The 20,125-nt window shown below is 34.0% G+C and overlaps 1 protein-coding gene across 2 annotated transcripts in view; it reads right to left on the reverse strand.

Moving 5' to 3' along the window:
- The window catches only part of RNGTT (RNA guanylyltransferase and 5'-phosphatase), a 314,047-nt gene that overhangs the window by 38,883 nt on the left and 255,039 nt on the right, over positions 1 to 20,125 (reverse strand). For both annotated transcript variants that reach the window (XM_025925311.2, XM_086707399.1), the window contains exon 14: positions 14,135 to 14,201. In XM_025925311.2, the coding sequence (XP_025781096.1) occupies positions 14,135 to 14,201 (67 nt within the window). The remainder of the gene's footprint in view (positions 1 to 14,134; positions 14,202 to 20,125) is intronic.

Genomic DNA, 20,125 nt, shown 5'->3' on the forward strand with positions numbered 1-20,125 from the left:
TCACCTTATTGGTAAGACAACACAGTTTGCATTTCCTTTCTAAATCCCAACCCAGCTACCTCAGTCCACAGTTTTCCTCAACTTTTGACATTTATAGCTAATTCCAAGCATTTGACACATCACATCCTATTCTGAATTGTTCATGATATTTTAACAAAGAGATTTCTTCCATCTCAGCAGCCAGACTATAAATAAGTTGCAGGCATATAAAATATCTTATTAATCTTTATATCCCTATTCTCCACCAAAATACCTTAGATATATATACTTAGTTGATGTTCCTTTTTGACTAGCAGGTAAGTTTTGAAAACAGTATGTATAGTCAAGGGAACAGGGAACTGCAAACATCAGAGAGGAGTGGAAGTTAGGGAGAATAAAGGTACAATGGGATGGGAAAGGCTAATGGGAGGAACTTACATTTGCTACAGTGGACAGTAGGAAGCCATGTTGGTGGCAATTAAAAATGAAAAAAAAAAAAAAGCAAACAAATGCAGGGTAAACTTATGAAAGGCTCTGAAGGCCATAAATAGACTGACTTTATGCTAGAGAGTGTCAAAATGCCTAAAACAGAGACGATCAAGGAGTGTAAGGTGTTGAGGAGGAAAGTGAGGTAGACCAACCTCAAGTCACTCAGGAGAGGTGGACATTAACTGTCATGGCTAACAGAACTGAAGCCTCAAGGAAGATTATGTTCTCATTAAGGACATTTGAGACGCCACCGAGGAGTGGAATTCAAAGAAGAGACTTGTCTTTACCTTTTTTCTACCAAGTGATAATTTTTCACGAGTTTATTGCTTTAATAAATTATTCAGCCAGTAAAAGTGTCTAAAAATCAACATCAGACTTAAGATTTTACTTCTTATGGATAAGGATGACTTCTACAAGAGCTTGGGGTCTATATCTTTTAACAGGCTATAATAGTGTGGAATAGTTCACCACTAGTAGTAACTTACCCTCACCAATATAATTTTTACCTTTTCCTCATGTGGTTCCATTCCACTCCAGAAATCCCCACTTCATGACATCTAATGACCCACATCATGTACATATTCCCTTATTTCATTCATCCTTTTGCTAAACCAAAACCACCCTGAGAGTATCTCCTTGCTTATTCTCACAGTCACTGCGTTTTACATCATCCAATTACCCTTGTGCTATGCAACCAACCTACTCATCCTGAAACTTAAAAAACATCTGTTCCTTCTCCTTGCAATTCTGCTATAATTCTTTTTGCAGCTAAAATCAGCCCTGAGTCATCAAAATGCCTCCAAGATACACTGATCTTGAAAAACATTAAAATGTTTTAATTCCAGCTATGCTCACAAAGCAAATTCAACTTTGAGCCAGAAAATGAGAAACTGTTTATCACTATATCTAGCAAAACTGCCACACCTGGTTAAAAAAAAAAAAATCTTGTAAATGAGATATTAACTTTTTCTTAAGCTAATCAGAGCACTCAAAATCTCAGGTGATTTGTTTATATACCTGATTTCCTACCACCTGGTATCTTTCTTAAAGAAATAAATTAGATTTCCAGAGACTGTTTAAAATTAATAACCATACAAGACTTTCACCCAGATCTCTTGAACATTAAGAAGTATTAAAGGTAAAAGAAGAAATATTTAATATAAAATAAAAATAATAAGTAGGGTTGGCCCTTCTAAAAATAATACCTGAGGAGGGATATATGACAAATAAACTTCAAACTAGATGCTTTGGGAACAGAAAGAAAAATACTTCATAAAGACATCAGAAGATACTATAATTAGAAGGCTTTTAATATCTCACAGATTCACAAGTGTTCCCAATACAAGAACACTCAGCTCTTGCTGTTAACAACCAATGAACATAAACACTCAACGCTAACTAAATAAGTAGCAAAGGTAAGATTATAACTTTGAGTTCTTTATACTCCAGTATCTTTTTACATAAACAAACCACAATGATGCTCTACCTTGATCCTCGTGGTGAAACCATATTTCTTTTGGAAGAGTCATAGAGTCCAGCCAGCGTCTTAACTAGTATTAATCAATTATAGGGATAATTTGGCCTATTATACAAGCAAAACTCAGAAGGAATTCAAGGACTATAATAATATCGTATATGATAATAATGCAACATAAATAGTAACTATACAGTATACACTAAATACTAGACACTTAAATAATACTCCATAGAAGGCAATAACTGCTACCTGTTGGCAACATAATCTTGGATTTGTTACTCAGCCTTCTAGGTCTTCCTAATCTGTAAAACTGGAAATGCTAAAAGTACCTGCACTTTATATACTGTTTCAGAATTAATTAGAACAGTGCCTGGCATTAGTGCTCAACAAATGTTGTCTGTAATATTTTTTTTGCTTGATAACAGTACTAAAACTGTGTTTTCAGTTTTAAAGAAATTAATTATCCTATTTTTTCCTTTTTCATGATAGAAAGTTTTCAAATACTGACAAAGAAGAAAAAAGATGAGATGCCCAAAGAGGTATCATATGGTTACAATATTTGATGATAAATGAGAAAAATTATTATACATTAGGCATACATTAAACTTAAATACTCTTATTTTGTTTCTTAAAGTCTAAGCCCCTTTGCCCAAAACAAACAAGCAAATAAAAAGTTTACATTAAATGACTTTTGCACTAGATAACTTCTTTTATTTAACTAAGACTTAGAAAAAATAAAATCTGATATTAAAATATTGCAATATATTGAGAACAGATTCTGGACAGTAAATAACCCAAAATGTAATTTCAGGTGTCTATCCAAATAGATTCTGAATAGGTATTTTTGTTTATTAAAAAAAAATTTTTTTTAATGTTTATTTATTTCTGAGACAGAGAGACAGAGCATGAGTGAGGAAGGGGCAGAGAGAGGGAGACACAGAATCAGAAGCAGGCTCCAGGCTCTGAGCTGTCAGTACAGAGCCCGACGCAGGGCTTGAACTCACAAACCATGACATCATGACCTGAGCTGAAGTCGGTCGCTCAACCGACTGAGCCACCCAGGCACCCCTGAATAGGTAGGTATTTTTAAAAGAATGTGTATATAATGTATGCTGACTGATAATATTTTGAGTGTTATAAGATTTAAGTCTTAGAAGAAATCTTAATTAAAAGTACTTTAATATCATAAACAACATATTATTTAGCAGATGAATGATCACCTGTGAAACTATTTCCTGGGTATCAGAAATGCTCTGATCTGGTGACACTATAGAGAAGAATTTAAATATTAATATTAATATTAATTAATAAAATGTTTTAGTAAAACCGTAAATATTCAAATGGTACCTCAATGCTGACCTATATTTGTAATGTTAAACTTAAATTTGTAATAGTTTCTCCAAACCTTATCTTGCATTGCATTTAGCATAATTTGTGAATTTCTAAAACTATAGAGTTGTCATTTTTACTTTCGGACAAATAATTCTACAGATAATAAAACTAGGGGATATGGAGAAAATGAATATTAAACTCACTATTTATAAAAAGCTATTTTAAAAGAGTATTAGATTTACTGGACTATACTTCTGTATTTTTGTTTTAGAAAATTAAAGATCCCTCCTATCCATGTCCCACAGTATTTATTGAGGACAGGGTATCACTTCATGCAGCAGTTTCAAACTTCTGAAGGTGCTCAAAGTAGCAACTTTAGTACTGCCAATTAAAATTTTGGCAACATTCACTGATTTGTATTATCTAGTCTCAGAGTTTCTGCGTTTGTTACTGTTGTTGAAGAGCCAAAAAAGACAAGAGCAATCTGGAGCTTTCCCAACTGCCTGATTCATGGTCACAGACACATGAAATGGGTCTTTTCTGTATTCTTGGCAACTGAGGAGGGGAGGTTGTTTTTTGAAACTTTATTAGGCAAGAAGATGTGTGAGTATTCATAACGGAGTCCTAGAGAAATTATTTTTCTGTTTTGTGGGAATAAAGTAAAATATATAATTTCTAGAGGTCTCATAGAAATCTAGATCAGAAACTGGAATTATTTGTCTGAAATATGACTTCAGCCATAGTCACTTTAGGTGTAACCTTTTGTACTGAAATGGTTATCAGTGCCTTTGAAATTCCAGTCAGAGAACTACTTCGTTTTAGAAGTAAAATATTGGTAGGAAAAAACGCAAGGGGATGAGACGTACCATGTTATTTCCTTTCACCAAAACTGGAGAGCCACTGCATTATAAATACCCAAACATGCATGATATAGTATCATTCACTTCTCTGAGAACATTTCAAAATTACAAAAAAGAACTGCTTATTCTTTTTCTCTCCAAACCACATTTAAGAAGAACTAAACTTGATATAACTAAGCTAAAATAATTTCTAACATTTGTCTATAAAGTGTCTGGCTCAAGAGAGAATGAAAGTCACTGGAATTTCCAGCTAAGAAAAATGCTAACTTTCTTAATTGGAAAATAATTTGAGAACTATATTTAAAATGTTCTCAGAATAATGTATTCATAAAATCTACATTTCAAATAAAGCTACTGATGTTAATAATTTACAACCACAATCTTAAATTAGAAAATAAAATTAATTTATATTGCCTCAAAGATATCCCAACTCAAGATGTACTATATATTAGAAAAATAAAGTTCTAAGGCACTAAATATAAATATGTATGTTAGAGCCAGAGTTCTAAATACTTTATGATTTCATGGCAAATACTTAATAGTTAAAAAAAACATCAAAGAACAAAAACCAAACCAAACCAAACCAAGCTCTTAGATACAGAGAACAGACTGGTAGTTGCCAGAGGTGGAGGGGAGTGGATGAAATAGGTAAAGGGGGTCAAAGGTGCAAACTTACAGTTATAAAATGAATAGGTCATTGGGATTTAATGTATAGAATGGTGACTATACTTAGTAATACTGCACTGCATATCTGAACATTGCTAAGAGAACAAATCTTAAAAGTTCTCATAATAAGAAAAAACAATTTGTACAACTATGTACAGTGATGGGGGTTAATTAGGCTTTGGTGATGATCATTTCTCAATGTACACAAATATCGAATCATTGTGTCATGACACCCAAAACTAATAAAATTTTATATCAGACCTCTATAAACAACAATAACACTTGGTTTTCTAAGCATCCTTAATAATAATGGTAACAAGTATCTATTTTATGTGCTTTTATGTCTCAGGCACCATAACAAATGCTGAGGATCTAGAATTGTACAAGACCAGTGTCGACAGGGCTTATCGTCTTGTAGACAAGTATTCTAAGGACAGGAAGATAAGAACACTAAAACTGAAATGTGTGACTATAGACAGGCCTTACGTGTTACTAAATTTTGGCAATAATGCTGCCAAAACCACTGCGGTAAATATGGCAGGATAACTACTACTATGAATACCTGTTAGAAGCCTAGTCTGCAGTTACTATGTGACTTGTTAGTAGACAATGCATGATTTTAACATCCAGAAAGTTACAACATGGGCTCACCTGACAGCCCTGCAGTAACCCTGAAGCACTTTGTGAGCAAGTATGCAGGAGAAAAAGTTGTCAGAGACTTAAGAGCTATTGCATACAGGTAGGAAGACTTTTAGCTTCCCTGAGGGTTTGTTTTTTTGTTTTTTTTTTTTTAAAGCTTCTCTCACGCTTTGAATCTGTTTTCAACAAAGGGATAACCATGTCTTCCCTTATTACTACATGAGACACTGAAAATGTGCCTCTTCTTACAGTATTAAGAAAATTTAGCCATTATTCAATGAATATGTTGCACAAATCCAGATCTGATTCCATTGCTTTCTCTCAATTTCTCACCTATCTCCATTTCTTTCCAATTTCTTCTCCTAGGGGAGATGTTACCTTTATTTCTTTCTCTATCCTCAAAATACATGAAATTACTTGGAAGACAGAGTAGGCGTGGAAGGCTCCCTTCTGTTCTTGAGAATGAATTTTTTTAAAACAGAAAATAGCTTTACTTGGCTGTATGAAACATCTTAATTCATTTCTCATTTACCTTTTTCTCTACTTTCCTCCTCCCAACAACTATGACATCTTATCATTTTCTTCTCCCTCCAAAGCCACTCAGAGGGCTGTCATCAACTCAGGGGCAGGTAAACTTCCTCATGATCATCTGCACTGCAGAAGGACGGCAGTCTGCTGCCAGAATCTTAAGGCAGCATGAGCTGGACAAGTCCTACCCTGCAGCAGTGTTTGCCAGTTTGCCAAACTGAGTTGTGACCCGTATTCCAAGAGAGAAGTCAATTTAATGGGTTAAGACCAGCATTTAAAAACCAAATCAGGAGTTCCTGAGTGGCTCAGTTGGTTGGGCATCCAACTCTTGATTTCGGCTCAGGTCATCTCAAGATTCGTGGGATCGAGCCCCACAGAGTGCAGAGCCTGCTTGGGATTCTCTCTCTCTCTCTCTCTCTGCCCCTTTCCTGCCAGAGTGCCCCACCCTCACACATGCAACTGCACATGCACAGACGCTCTCTCTCTCTCTTAAAATAAATAAACACTTTTAAAAAAAACAATAGAAAAATAAACAGAACAGAATGGGAAGTAACTATTGCATCACACTTACTTTGAAATTCCAGTCTATATTGTGTGTATATAAATATATGTATGTGTAGAACAGAATCTTAATAGAAATACATTTCTTACCTTCCTACAGGTCATAGTCAAAAATTTGGAAGCTACTAAACTAGAATACTCAGTTTTAAGGACTACATCTTTACCTGATGTAATACTTCAGACATTTTAGAAATTTAAAATATGGATGCTAAATATTTTCTTTTAGTAAAAAGTGCTGATCTAATATATATATTATTTCCTAAACTCAAATATTTTCTAAAAGATCATCAGTCAAATTAGTTTTCTTAGTGTTTTTCAGTCTTTTAATAATTCAGAGTCCCCACTTGACCTTTATAAATTTAACCAACCCAAGAAATTAAAACTGCCAAGTCACTAGCAATCTCAAAAATATTTTTAAGTAACAAACGACAATCCGAACACAATATACCTTAAAGAAAAAAATATTCTACTTTTTTTAAGAGAAAAAAGTCTGAGGGATGGTATGAATTTCCAAATATGTTTTCAAAAATGAAGAGATCACCATTTATTTGCATCTGTTGCATATGCATATGAATGCAAACACCAATACTGTATTTCCTTGGCTATAAAGAGATTTTTAAAAATTCAAGCTCCAAAAGCTTGGAGTAGGAGACTGTGATGAATGGCACCCCGTTCCTCGGGAAGGATGGAAGCAGGATCTAAGGCAAGAACTTAGCTGTACTGACTATAAAATAACTGCCTCAGAATAATGGTTATATTCCTTACTTTTCACATATGGTTGCTGTGTGGAATTCATAGTTAAAATACAGAGGACATTTTTGAGCCATTCTGCAGTGTCAAAGTGGAAACTGTCTGACTGAGCCTCACAGCCTCTCCCACTTCTTAGGCTGTCAGAGCTGGAAGAGGCAACTAATACCAACCCCTGCAGGGAGGGACAGCCCTGTGGCCTTGAGTCTTTCCAGAACAACCCCTGAGTTGATTAAAAGTGATGTTGACAGGCTTCAATTCTTCTTGGTTTTATGGATTCTGGCTGCTAAGTAGAGCCTCCAGGACTAGAAACCTACAGGAATAGCATTAAGATTTTTACTAGACTGTGAGACTCTCTAGAAAACAAAACAGAATAATAAGGATAAATTGTAAACTATTACTTAAACTTGAACATGTCTATAAAAATAAGCTACGAATAACAATTTATATACACACAATTAAGACAAAGGTATTACATAAAGATATATGGAAATACCATCCCCCCAAATAAGGGATTACTGAAAAACTTCTGACAGCCTGAAAGGATACAAGTAGAAATTAAGCAAAATTTTGCTTTAATCAAAACTCCCCTGTTTAATTTCAAAGACTGAATATAAAGGTATAATGAACTGTATCTCTTAAGAAAAATTAAGTCATGTATAACCTAGTACATTTACAACATTAATTTCAATAAAGTTAAAAGAAGTTAGTCTTGGATGAGGGTGAAATCTGCTTCATTTATAGCATAAAACAATAGCGGTGAGTATGTGAGGCAGTTCCTGACTCTGAATGACAACTCATCAAATGATCAGTGTTTTATTTAGTTTATTATATTTTAGGATAAAACAAAAGACAATCATGCATGTTTAAAATCAAGATGACAGGGGCGCCTGGGTGGCGCAGTCGGTTGAGCGTCCGACTTCAGCCAGGTCACGATCTCGCGGTCCGTGAGTTCGAGCCCCGCGTCAGGCTCTGGGGGCTGATGGCTCAGAGCCTGGAGCCTGTTTCCGATTCTGTGTCTCCCTCTCTCTCTGACCCTCCCCCGTTCATGCTCTGTCTCTCTCTGTCCCAAAAATAAATAAACGTTGAAAAAAAAATTAAAAAAAAAAATCAAGATGACAAACTTCCCCTAAAAACTTAAATGTATATGCTTTCAATACCTTTTTGGTTAATTGAAAAATCTGGGAAAACATATTTTATTCACTTTTTAGGGTTCTTAATTTGAGGTCCCTAAATAACCTTCAATAGAGTCCATGAACTCTCTGAACTTATAAATAGAAGTGCGTGTATGTACATTTTTCTAGAGAGAGGGTCCACAGCTTTCATAGGATTCTGAAAGCGATTAATGATCTGAAAAGAGAGTCACTGCCTTGGGTGAAACTTATCTACACAAGGACTGAGGTTGTTTGAGAAAAGAATGTTCCTGATGACTTACAGAAGTTGTTAAGAAATAAAGGTTAAGTTGGAAAAACGTCCCCTAAAAACAGTAAAACCTGAAACTAGTATGAAGATGTATTAGTCTAAGACTATAATGAAGTCACATGTTTGTATATATTTGTGTCTTTATCTAGGACTTGGCTAAGAAACTAGAACTAAAAGATGGGTAATAATGGAAGGGTGTGTATGTGTGTGAGAATGGTTGTAATGACTTATGTTATACATTAATAGTGCAGGTATCTCTTGTCATGCTACAGCAATTTCTGAAGTCATTTAACATTGGTCCAAATATCTATTATCCTTTTTGTGTTTTTATTTTTCTCTCTTTCATCTTTATAAAATGGAGCTGCTTTTTAGAAATACAACTGTAAAATGTATCTAATAAAAAGAGCCTCTAACACCAAGCCACTCAAAACTTAGATCTGTGATGTTAGTGAATAATTCTTTTTCCTAAATATTCAAGTGAACAGTTTCCTAGCTTATTTACCAAAAAAATTCAACTAATCTGCTCTTAAGGAAAGCAAACCAGTTTCCATTTATTAAAGGTTTATCTGATATCTATGCCACACAACACTGTATCATTACACTTAGTTTATTTAATGAGAGAGAAATGAATCTAACAAGTATTAGTATTTCATGTCCAAAGAATCAGGTGCAAGGTAAGGGAGGAAATGAACCTTAAATTTCTAGTCTAATCTCAGTCATTTAAACTATGATTTTTTTATTGTTTTCCAGTTAACTTATAAATATTCTAATTAGGTGAGGATCTATATAGCATTTTTAAAGACACCATAAGAATTATGAAGGAACTTGAATAATTAATAAAGATAAGAAATCCTTTCACGGTTTATGAGAGAAACCTTTCTGACAGCAACATCAAAGGATAAAGGTGCCCTACAATAATAGGCCCTTTTCTTTTGAGTTGATTATCTAGGCATAAAGGGTTGACAAAGGATTGACCTCTGTCACTGAGCTTGTTAGGAAAGGCCTGGATAAAGAAAATGTTATGTTAATAAATCAGGTGAGTGACGGAGGAATTAACCTCATACATATATTAAACTATGTTTTTGAAACATGTAACACACACACAAATTCTACCCCTCCCTAAATATATAATACAAGCCTCTCACTTTTTAGCTATTTCAGTTCTAATAAGGAAAAACAGGATTTTCCAAACCAATGGACAGAAAAAAATTAGGCTTTCAAAATGTTCCTGCAGAAACTTATTAGGATTCCTGGCAATTCTATTGAATTCGGTGAACAGGATAGTGAGAGAGGTTTATGAAGAAACTCTTGCCAACTCATGTTCCAGGGACATTAAAAATAGAAGAAAACAAATGTACCTGAATGCTTGTCATTACTTAAGAAAGAATAAAAGTTCAAGAGGGTCCACAAGTTAAGATCCTGATGATGAACTTTTGAGAGTGTTTTTATTTAAATTAAATGAGTGGAAGTATTTAAAGAGGTGCTGATGCTATGCTAACCAAAATAAGATTTTTCATTAAGAAAGTCCAATAATGTTACTAAACCTCAACATTAAATATTTTTTATGTCCTCTATTCAGGCTCAGTCTTTTCTCAAAAATCCTTGTTTTTCAAAGCATAAAAATATATGTTATTTACACAGGTAGAAAGGAATTTGAACTCATACCCCTCAACTGGAACAAGAAACAACTCATGGAGCCAAGACACAAATGTGAGGAAAAATCAGAAAACTAAACAAAAAACATAAAACAAATTTTATTGGCCTATAAGAAAATATTAACAAAAAGTTATAATAACAAGAAAGAATGATCTCAAACTGTCCTTTATATTACTACTTTAAAGTTCATAACATTATTCCACTTCTTACATGAAAGCTTAGATGGACTCTAGGATTCAACCCTTAAGTAATATTACTATAAAAACAATGTTTGATGAAAGATTGAGCACTTTCCCTCAAAGATCATAAATAAGGCATGGAGGTCTGTTCTCACCATTTCTATTCAACTCTGTGTGTAGGCTTTAGTCAATGTAGTAAGGCAAGAAAAAGCAGTAAAAAGCATCCAGATCAGAAAGAAAGAAGGAAAACTGTCTTTTATAGTAGATGGCATAATCATTTATGTAGAAAATCCTATGAATATGCAAAAAAGGACTAGAATAATTGAGTATAGTAAAACTGCAGGATTTAAAGTAAACACATAAAAATCTTTTTATATACTAGCAATGAACAATCAGAAATTGAAATAAAAAATATCTCCATGGTCAATGTCAAAGCAATTACTGCCTCTATTTTCTTCCAGGAGTTTTATGGTTTCAGGCCTCACATTTAGGCCTTTAATCCATTTTGAGTTTTTTTTGTGTGTCGGGTGGAAGAAAGTGGTTCAGTTTCATTATTCCACATGTAGTTGTCCAGTTTTCCCAACACATCTGTTGAAGAGACTTGTCTTTTCCCATTGTATATTCTTGTCTCTTCTGTATTAAATTGATCATATAAGCATGGGTTTATTTCCAGGCTCTCTATTCTGTTCCACTGATCTGTGTCTACTTTTGTACCAGTAGTATCCTGTTTTGATTACTACAGCTTTGTAGTATATCTTAAAATCTGGGATTGTGATATTTCCAGCTTTGTTAAATTTCTCTAGATTGCTTTGGCTATTTGGGGTCTTTTGTGATTCCATACAAATTTTAGTAATATTTTTTCTAGTTCTATAAAAAATTCTGTTGGTATTTTGAGAGGGATTACAGCAAAATAACAAGCTTTTGCACACTAAGGAAACCATCAACAAAACAAAAAGGCAACCTTTCACTGTTGGCAAAAATGCAAACTGATACAGTCACTATGGAAAACTGTGGAAGTTCCTCAAAAATTTAAAAGCAGAATTACCATATGATCCAGTAATTTTACTACTGGGTATTTACCCAAAGAAAATAAAAACACTAATTCGAAAAGATATATACATCCCTATGTTTATCACAGCATTATGAAAGCAACCAAGTGCCTATCAACAAATGAATGGATAAAGAAAATGTGGTGTATACACACATACACCACACACACACACACACACACACACACACACACACACACACTGGAATATTACTCAGCCATAAAATGAATGAGATCTTGCCACTGCCATCTGCAACAACATGGATAGACCTAGAAGATATTTTGCTAAGTGAAGTAAGTCACAGAAAGACAAATACCAAATGATTTTATTCTTATGTGGAATTTAAGAAACAAATGAATAAACAAAGAAAAAAAAAGAAACAAACAAAAACCCAGACTCTTAAATACAGAGAACAAACTGGTGGTTGCCAGATGCGAGGTGGGGGAATGGGGATGGAAGGAGTGAAATAGATAAAAGGGACTAAGAGTACACTTATTGTGATAAGCATTGAGTAATGTACACCACAGGTGAATAATTATATTGTACACCTGAAATGAACATACGATTGTATGTTAATAATATTTCAACTAAAAAAAACCCCTTTTTTCCTGCATTAATTGTAAACAAAAATTATGCAAAAAATTTTTTATAAAAATGTTAAAAAAACACTTTTATAACACCACAAATATAAAATATTTGTGGATAAATCTATGAAAAATGAAAAAGTTCAATTTAATAAAACAAAATACTGTTGAGTAATATTAAAGATTTAAATAAATGGAGAAATATGTGGTCTTCACGAATTAAAAGATTCAGTATTGTTAACATATCATTTCACATCAAATTGATCTATAGATTTAACATGATACAAGTTAAAATTCTAGTGGGCATTTTTAGAGAATTTGGCATTTTAAAATTTGTATGGAAATTAAAGGAACCTAATTAGTCAAACAACTTTGGAAAAGAACAAGGTTGGAGGATTTACCCTACCTGTCTCCATGACTTATTATAGAGACACAATAATCAAGATAGTGTGGTATTGGCGGTGGGGTAGACACGAAAATCAATGGAACAGAATAGAGTCCAGAAATAGATTCGCACACACATAGTCAATTGATTTTCAACAAAGATGCAAAGACAATTCAGTGGTGGCAAGAACAGTTTTTTAAAAAATGGTTTTGGAATAACTGGATATCCACGTGCCAAAAAGATGGGGGGTTCGACATTCCTCTATACCTTGAACTTTGAATCTTATATTAAAATTAACGCAAATAGATATTACATCTAAATGTAAAATCTAAAACCGTAATGATTCCAGAATACAAAGGAGAAAAATCTTTGTAACTCTGGTTAGGCAAACATTTCTTAGATCAGTACCAAAAGCATGAGCCATGGGGAAAAACTTATAAACATTAACATTAAGAACTCTGCTCTTTGAGAAGCCTGTTTAAGAGAATGAAAAGACAAGCCATAGCTGGGGGAAAAGCTGCAAATCTTAAATCTGATAAAGGACTTATATCCAGAAGATATAAGAATGCTCATAACTCAACAGTAAAAAAAGAGAAAAACAACCCAATTTAAAAAATGGCAAGATTTGAACATGCACTTCACTAGAGATGTACAGATGACAAACAAGCACATGGGAAGATGCTCAACATTAGTAGCCATGACAGAAATGCAAAATAAAACTGTAGTGAAATACCACCCTGTAACCATAAGAATGACTAAAACGGCCATTGCAAGGAAATCTCACACCCTACTGGTGGGAAAACACTTGGGTTATTTCTTAAATATTAAATATACAACCGCCATTTAATCCAGCCATTCTCATCTTAGGCATTTACCCAAGAGAAATGAAAAGTATATATCCACACAGAGACTTGTATACAAATGCTCAGAGCAGCCAAAAAGTAGAAACAACCAAATGTCCATCCACAGGTGAAAGGATAAAGAAACTGTGCTATTACCATACAATGGAATACTACTGTAACAATAAAAAGAATGAGCTATTTGTAAGTGCAACAACATGGATGAATCTCAAAATAATTATGCTGCGTCAAAGAGGCTGAGAGAGGAAAAGGAGGAGAGAGGGACAGGAGAAATACTGTATAATTCCATTTATATAAAATTCTAGAAAATGCAAATTAGTCTATGATGACACAAATCAAATCAGTGGTTGCCTGGAGACTGGAAGGGAAAAAAGAAGGGCAGGAGTGAGGAATTTCAAAGAGGCACAAGGAAACTTTTAGGGGTGATGGATATGTTCCTTATGTTGACTACAGCAATGGTTTCACAAGTGTTAAGAAGTTCAAAATTTATCAAATTACACACTTTAAATACTGCTTTGGCCAAATTTAACTCTACCATGGGCAAGAATATTAAAATAATCAATTCTTTGAAAAACTGAATTACTTCTTCAGCAGAAATATGCAAAAACAGTAATTCACATTCATAATTTTAGTATGTTGATAGTTATCGGCAGGTGCCTGGTGGGTTCTGGACAAGTGAACTACACCTAAGAAAAGTATACTGGAAAACGAACAATCATACCTTGATTTGGGCAAAGGGTCTTTCATAACCTCCAACATAGAGCAGGCCAACGTTCTGAGGAAGTAACCTACAAAAAAACAAAAACAAAAACAAAAAACCCACATTATTTTGAAAATACTCTTCCCTATATAAGAAGCTTATATAACCAACAAAATTTGTATAACAGATAAGTAACATGAAAATTTAATATCTTTGCAATTATTCTGGTCTTTTGCACTATGGGATAGTAACTAGCGAAGGAATAATTCTTTTTTTTTTTTTTTAACTAATTTGGAAACAGATTATCACAGGAGGGTACTTTATTTTTGTTTGTTTATCCAAGTATAATTAACATACAATGTTACATTAGTTTCAGGTATACAATATAACGATTCAACAATAATTCTTGTATTTCAGAAAATAGTGGTAAAGGCTGAGAATGGAAACTTCAGAAGTAGAACAGTATGACATTTAGTAATTCTTGAAAATTACTACACGATGTCTCTGGAAAAAAGTGAAAATAAGTAAAGTATGTAGTTAAAATTCTATAAGGATTCAATTCAAGAAACACTATCTATACCATGTACTACAGGAGATAATACAAACCTAAATAATTCAGTCCCAAAATTCTAACAGGAAAACTAGACACATAAATAAATAACCCTTCCAAAAGGTGGTCTCTGATAAGTGCTACATAGATGTATTTGCCACTGCAAAGTAGTGATGTAAGAGGTACTTCCTATGGAGGGAGCTGGAAAAGTTCAAATAGTTGGCATTTAGTTTAGTCTTAAAGGGTAGATACGGCAAAGGGATAAATTTAAACAAAGCCCTGAAAATGCAGAAGATGTGAGACAAAAAGTGGACAAGTATGGCTACAATGAGGGATAATTTAGTTGAAGATGAAAAGTCAAATGATGTTTGGAATAGACCAAGAATGTCAAATGTCATTTCTTTATTTTATAAGCAGTATGGAATCATATTTTTATAAGATGTAATTATTCTTATAAAAAAATAAATGCATATGAAAATAAAAAGCAAACCATATAGAGAGTAAAAAAATAAATAACTAAAGGTTACCTTCCCTGCATCATCCTTTCCTTCCTATTTCTACTTCAAAGAGACCCATCATTCCTGACTGTATTAAACATTGTGAATGAAGAACCACAATCATTAGAACTGTGTTTGGGGAGTGTGCAGTGGCACAGGGTATGAGAAGAGTATAATTAAACATTCTTGTGAGTATTTCCTTTTTCTTTTATATCTTTTCTCAATGGACACTGTGAGTAAATGGACACAATTCCAGTTTTAACGTTACTATACATAAAGAATATGAAAAAAAAACTCGCCTGTACTCCTTGCTCAAAGCAACTAGGCCAAAATACATCTCCTCAGAGTCTAGGTAATTAAAGTTAATAGCCTTTTATGGCAGCAGGCAAAACAATTATCTCAAGGATGACTGTATATTCTACTGCATGAATCTGAGAATAAAACACTGAGTAGTATTCTAAAGTGAACAAAAGACTGCAAACTCCAAATTATCAAATGGAAAATTCTCAGTGTACTATATTGGTCTAATCATAAAAAACCAGAACACAAGATTATCATAACCACTCTTTTTTTTTTCTTTTTTAATTTTAAAGAGAGTGAACCAAGGAGAGGAGCAAAGGGAGACAGAGAGAGGGGGAGGGGGGAGAGAGAGAGAGAGAGAGAGAGAGAGAGAGAGTCAGTCTTAAGCAGGCTCCATGCTCAGTGCAGAGCCCGACATGGGGCTCAATCCCACAATCCTGGGATCATGACCTGAGCTGAAATCAAGAGTTGGAAACTCAGCCAGCTGAGCCACCCAGGCGCCCCTATCATAACCATCCTTTTAATTTTTTTTTTCAACGTTTTATTTATTTTTGGGACAGAGAGAGACAGAGCATGAACGGGGGAGGGGCAGAGAGAGAGGGAGACACAGAATCAGAAACAGGCTCCAGGCTCTGAGCCATCAGCCCAGAGCCCGACGTGGGGCTCGAACTCACGGACCGCGAGATCGTGACCTGGCTGAAGTCGGACGCTTAACTGACTGCACCACCCAGGCGCCCCACCATCCTTTTAAATTTATCATTAGTGACTTCAAAAATCCTACTTAATTCCAAGATATGCATTTCTTCATATTTTAACTTCTCTGAACATTGGATGCCTCTGATATTCTGTGGTGTCTTATAATCATTGTCACCAGGTGACAGCTGTGAGATGGTTTTGCAGTTAACTTCCATTGACTCAGTCTAGGAAGGCTAAAAAAGGATACTCTCAAAGTACCTTAGACTTCATGAAATAAGGTAGATATTTAATCTCCCAGGAATATCCTCTGCTCCTTGACATTCTTTAAAGGCCCAGAAAGCATTAAAGGTTACTAAAAGAATGTTACTAGATGATGAACACAATCCTGATTAAACCAAGTTAGCAAAAAGCTACTTAAGTTTAGAATATAAGTGATACTTGTAGTAATTCATTTTAGCAGGTTGTTGAAGGTCATAAACACGACTAAAGGGATTTGTTCACTGAATACAAGTAGAAAGCATCAGAAATGTCTCTGCCATCAATTAACATATAAGGAATTAAATTCCTCACAAATCATTGCCAGTATCACAAATTTAATGTTAGTTATATATAGCAGTGGTAATTTATTTCCTATATAACAAATGTTCACAAAAACCTTAATAAACCCCCTTCAGAAGTAAGAATAGTCACTGTTCATACAAATAGATGTTAGAGAAAGAAGAGAGTAAAAGCTGGCTGACATTTAAAAATCAATATGCATCTAATTACTATGTATACGCATTTCAGGAAGCTTGCCAATATACCATTTAGGGTGTCTCCCTTCCTCCAAATTGCCTATCTTACAGCTAGCTACCTTTCCTTAAACAGGAGATTTCTCTAATGTATCAATTATGTAGCATATATATGTGTTTCACTTTTTAAATACTGTTCTTTTTTCATTCATGTACCTATTATTACTTACCACAGATTATATTACCACCACCAGATGAGTGGGTTTTAATATGTACCATAATCTAAAGGCCTGCTATGTGCAAAACAATGAACACTTTGAGACATTTTAAGATGGGGTATTTCTTTAACCATTGTACCTCTCAGAAAATTATTTTGCCCAATTGTATACATAGTTATTGTCAAATAATAGGCACCATTTTTTGGTGATAGAGTACTTGTGTATAATACAGCAATCACACATTTTAAATCCCCAGAGTAAGGCATTAATTGAGCACTCACATGTGCATTCACATTTATATGTTAAAATAGAAACTCTGACTCATTCAGTACCAGAAAATTGCTTTGCCCTTAAGTTATATGAACATCAACATAACCCTTATACAAATGCTAACAACTCCTAAAATATTTGCTTGTAACTAAATATTTCTATAGTGTGGCTATCAAAGGGGATGTTTTTGGAAAGTAGCAATAAGACAGGGGAAGTGGGGGGCTGGAGGAATGAGATGTACCCATTAGAGTTTTTGAAAAAGTAAACCTAGGCAAGACTAATGTTCATTTTGCTTCAACTCCCCAAATACAAATATTAACAAATACTTGTCCTGGAAAGAAAGATGAGAAGTTATTTCCAGAAAAGTTTCTCACATAAAGGAAAAATAAAACTTGTCAGGTAACAGAATGAACATTATTTAAAAGAAACAAATTCACCATAACCTAATGCTATATCTATATCAGATGTAAAAAAAACAAAACAAAACAAACAAAAAAACCTGCTTTAAAAGGAAACTGAGTCTATAATTGCTTCAAATTAAAAGTTAAAAAAGGAATCATTTTAAAATATGTAAGCTAAGTAACTCAAAATTAGCAGTTCTGTCTACAAGCCCTAATTACAATACCCCCTGATATATTTTTCATCTGTAACAAAATATCCTGAAAAAATTTACAGTATCTTTAACACTGATTAATATATCCTACATCTTACAGAAACAGCATCCAATGTATCTACTAGTAGGAAAATAGAGAATGCAAATGCACTTAATATGGTATCAATAGTGGCCTTTTGCATTTGAGAAAATGCATATTACTGAGAAGACCTCAATTATTCTCTAAGACTCCTTGTAGGATGTAAATAAAAGTAGCATATGCCGTTAGGCCCCAAAAAAACTTGGATGAGCCAATGAGTAAGTTTATTATTATCTTTAGAGACTTTTCATAGCCTACACTTTTCTATTCTGGTTTATTTTCTAAACCTTAGTACAGGCTTAACAAATGCTCTAGACTTTTGTTTAAAAAAACAAAAACAAAAACAAAATAAAACAAAACAAAACAAAAAAGCCAACCACCACCACACCACCAGTACCACGTTTATATAAAGAATCTGGGTCGCCGGGGTGGCTCAGTCAGTGGAGTGGGCTGACTCTTAATTTTGGCTCATGTTCATTTTGCTTCAACTTCCCAAATACAAATATTAACAAATACCTGTCCTGGAAAGAAAGATGAGAAGGGTTATGGAATTGAGCCCTGTATCAGGCTCTGTGCTGACAGTGTGAAGCCTGCTTCGGATTCTCTCTCTCTCTCCCTCTCTCTGCCCATCCTCCACTTGCACATGCATGCTCTCTCTCTCCCAAAATAAATAAACATTAAAAAAAAAAAAAAAAAAGAATCTGCATGTCAACAGAAATAAGTTACCTGAAAATGATGTTTGACTAAGTGAAATATACATTAAGTAAAATAAATAAAAGAAATAATAAATAAGACTGGGGAAGGATAAATACTGAAGCAAACAACAGAAAGCTGCATCATTTTGCAAAAGGATATAAGAAGAAATGTTGACCTACCAGTATTCAGAGAATAAATATACTTGTAACTATTTTATCACCAGAAAAAAGTCAAGGTAAAAAATATTACTGAGGTAAAGCAAGATACCTCAGAATAATAACAGTTCAATTTGTCAAGAAATTTATATGCATTTAATAACCTAGCTACAAAATATGTAAAACAATTAACAGTGTACATGATGAAATTAAAGAAATCCACAATCACAGTCAGAATTTAAACTTTCCTCTCTCAGTAAATGATGGGAAAAAAACAGAGCACAAAAGCAGTAAGAATATAGAATAACTCAAGGCACCTGTGTGGCTCAGTCAGCTGAGTGTCCAACTCTTGATTTCAGCTCAAGTCATGACCTCATGGTTCATGGGATTGAGCCCTGCAATGTGGAGCCTGCATTGGATTCTCTCTCTCTCTCTCTCTCTCTCTGCCCATCCCCCACTCACACTCTCTATCTCACTCTCAAAATAAACAAACATAAAAAAAAAAACTATTAAAACAATAATATAGAAGAACTCAGCAACACCACTAACAAAAACATATAGGACACCATCCAACAGTTGCATGGATCACATGCATGGATCACAGAATATGCATACACAGAAACTGTATAAAAACTGGCAATATGCTGGACCATAATGCAAATTTAAAAAAATAACTTCCATTACAGTCTCTAAACACAAGATGTCAGTTAGAAGTCAAGAACATAAAAATAACCAGAAAATCCTCATGTCTAAAATGACAGAAATACATCAATAAATAATCTATAGGACAGAAAGGAAATCCAGAGGAAATTATTAAATATTTTTAACTAGATAACAAAATAAGAATATATCAAAACTTATGAGAGGGGCGCCTGGTTAGCTCAGTTGGTTAAGCCTCCAATTCTTGATTTCAGCTCAAGTCATGATCTCATGGATCCTCCCACTGGAAACTGCACTGACAACAGGGAACCTGCTTGGGATTCTCTCTCTCTCTGCCTCTCTATCCCACTTGCACGCATACATACACTCACTCTTTCTCAAAATAAATAAACATTAAAAAAAAGAAAAAAAAAACTTGTATAGCTAAATCCAACTTAGACAGAAATTTATAACCCAAATGTATATGCCAAAATTCAACCACCTTAAGAAATTAGAAAAATAGCACTAAATTAAACTTAAGGAAAATAGAAGAAAATAATAAGCAGAA

This window comes from Puma concolor, chromosome B2, assembly GCF_028749965.1.
Source record: "Puma concolor isolate L17-30 chromosome B2, mPumCon1.1.hap2, whole genome shotgun sequence".
NCBI lineage: Eukaryota > Metazoa > Chordata > Mammalia > Carnivora > Felidae > Puma > Puma concolor.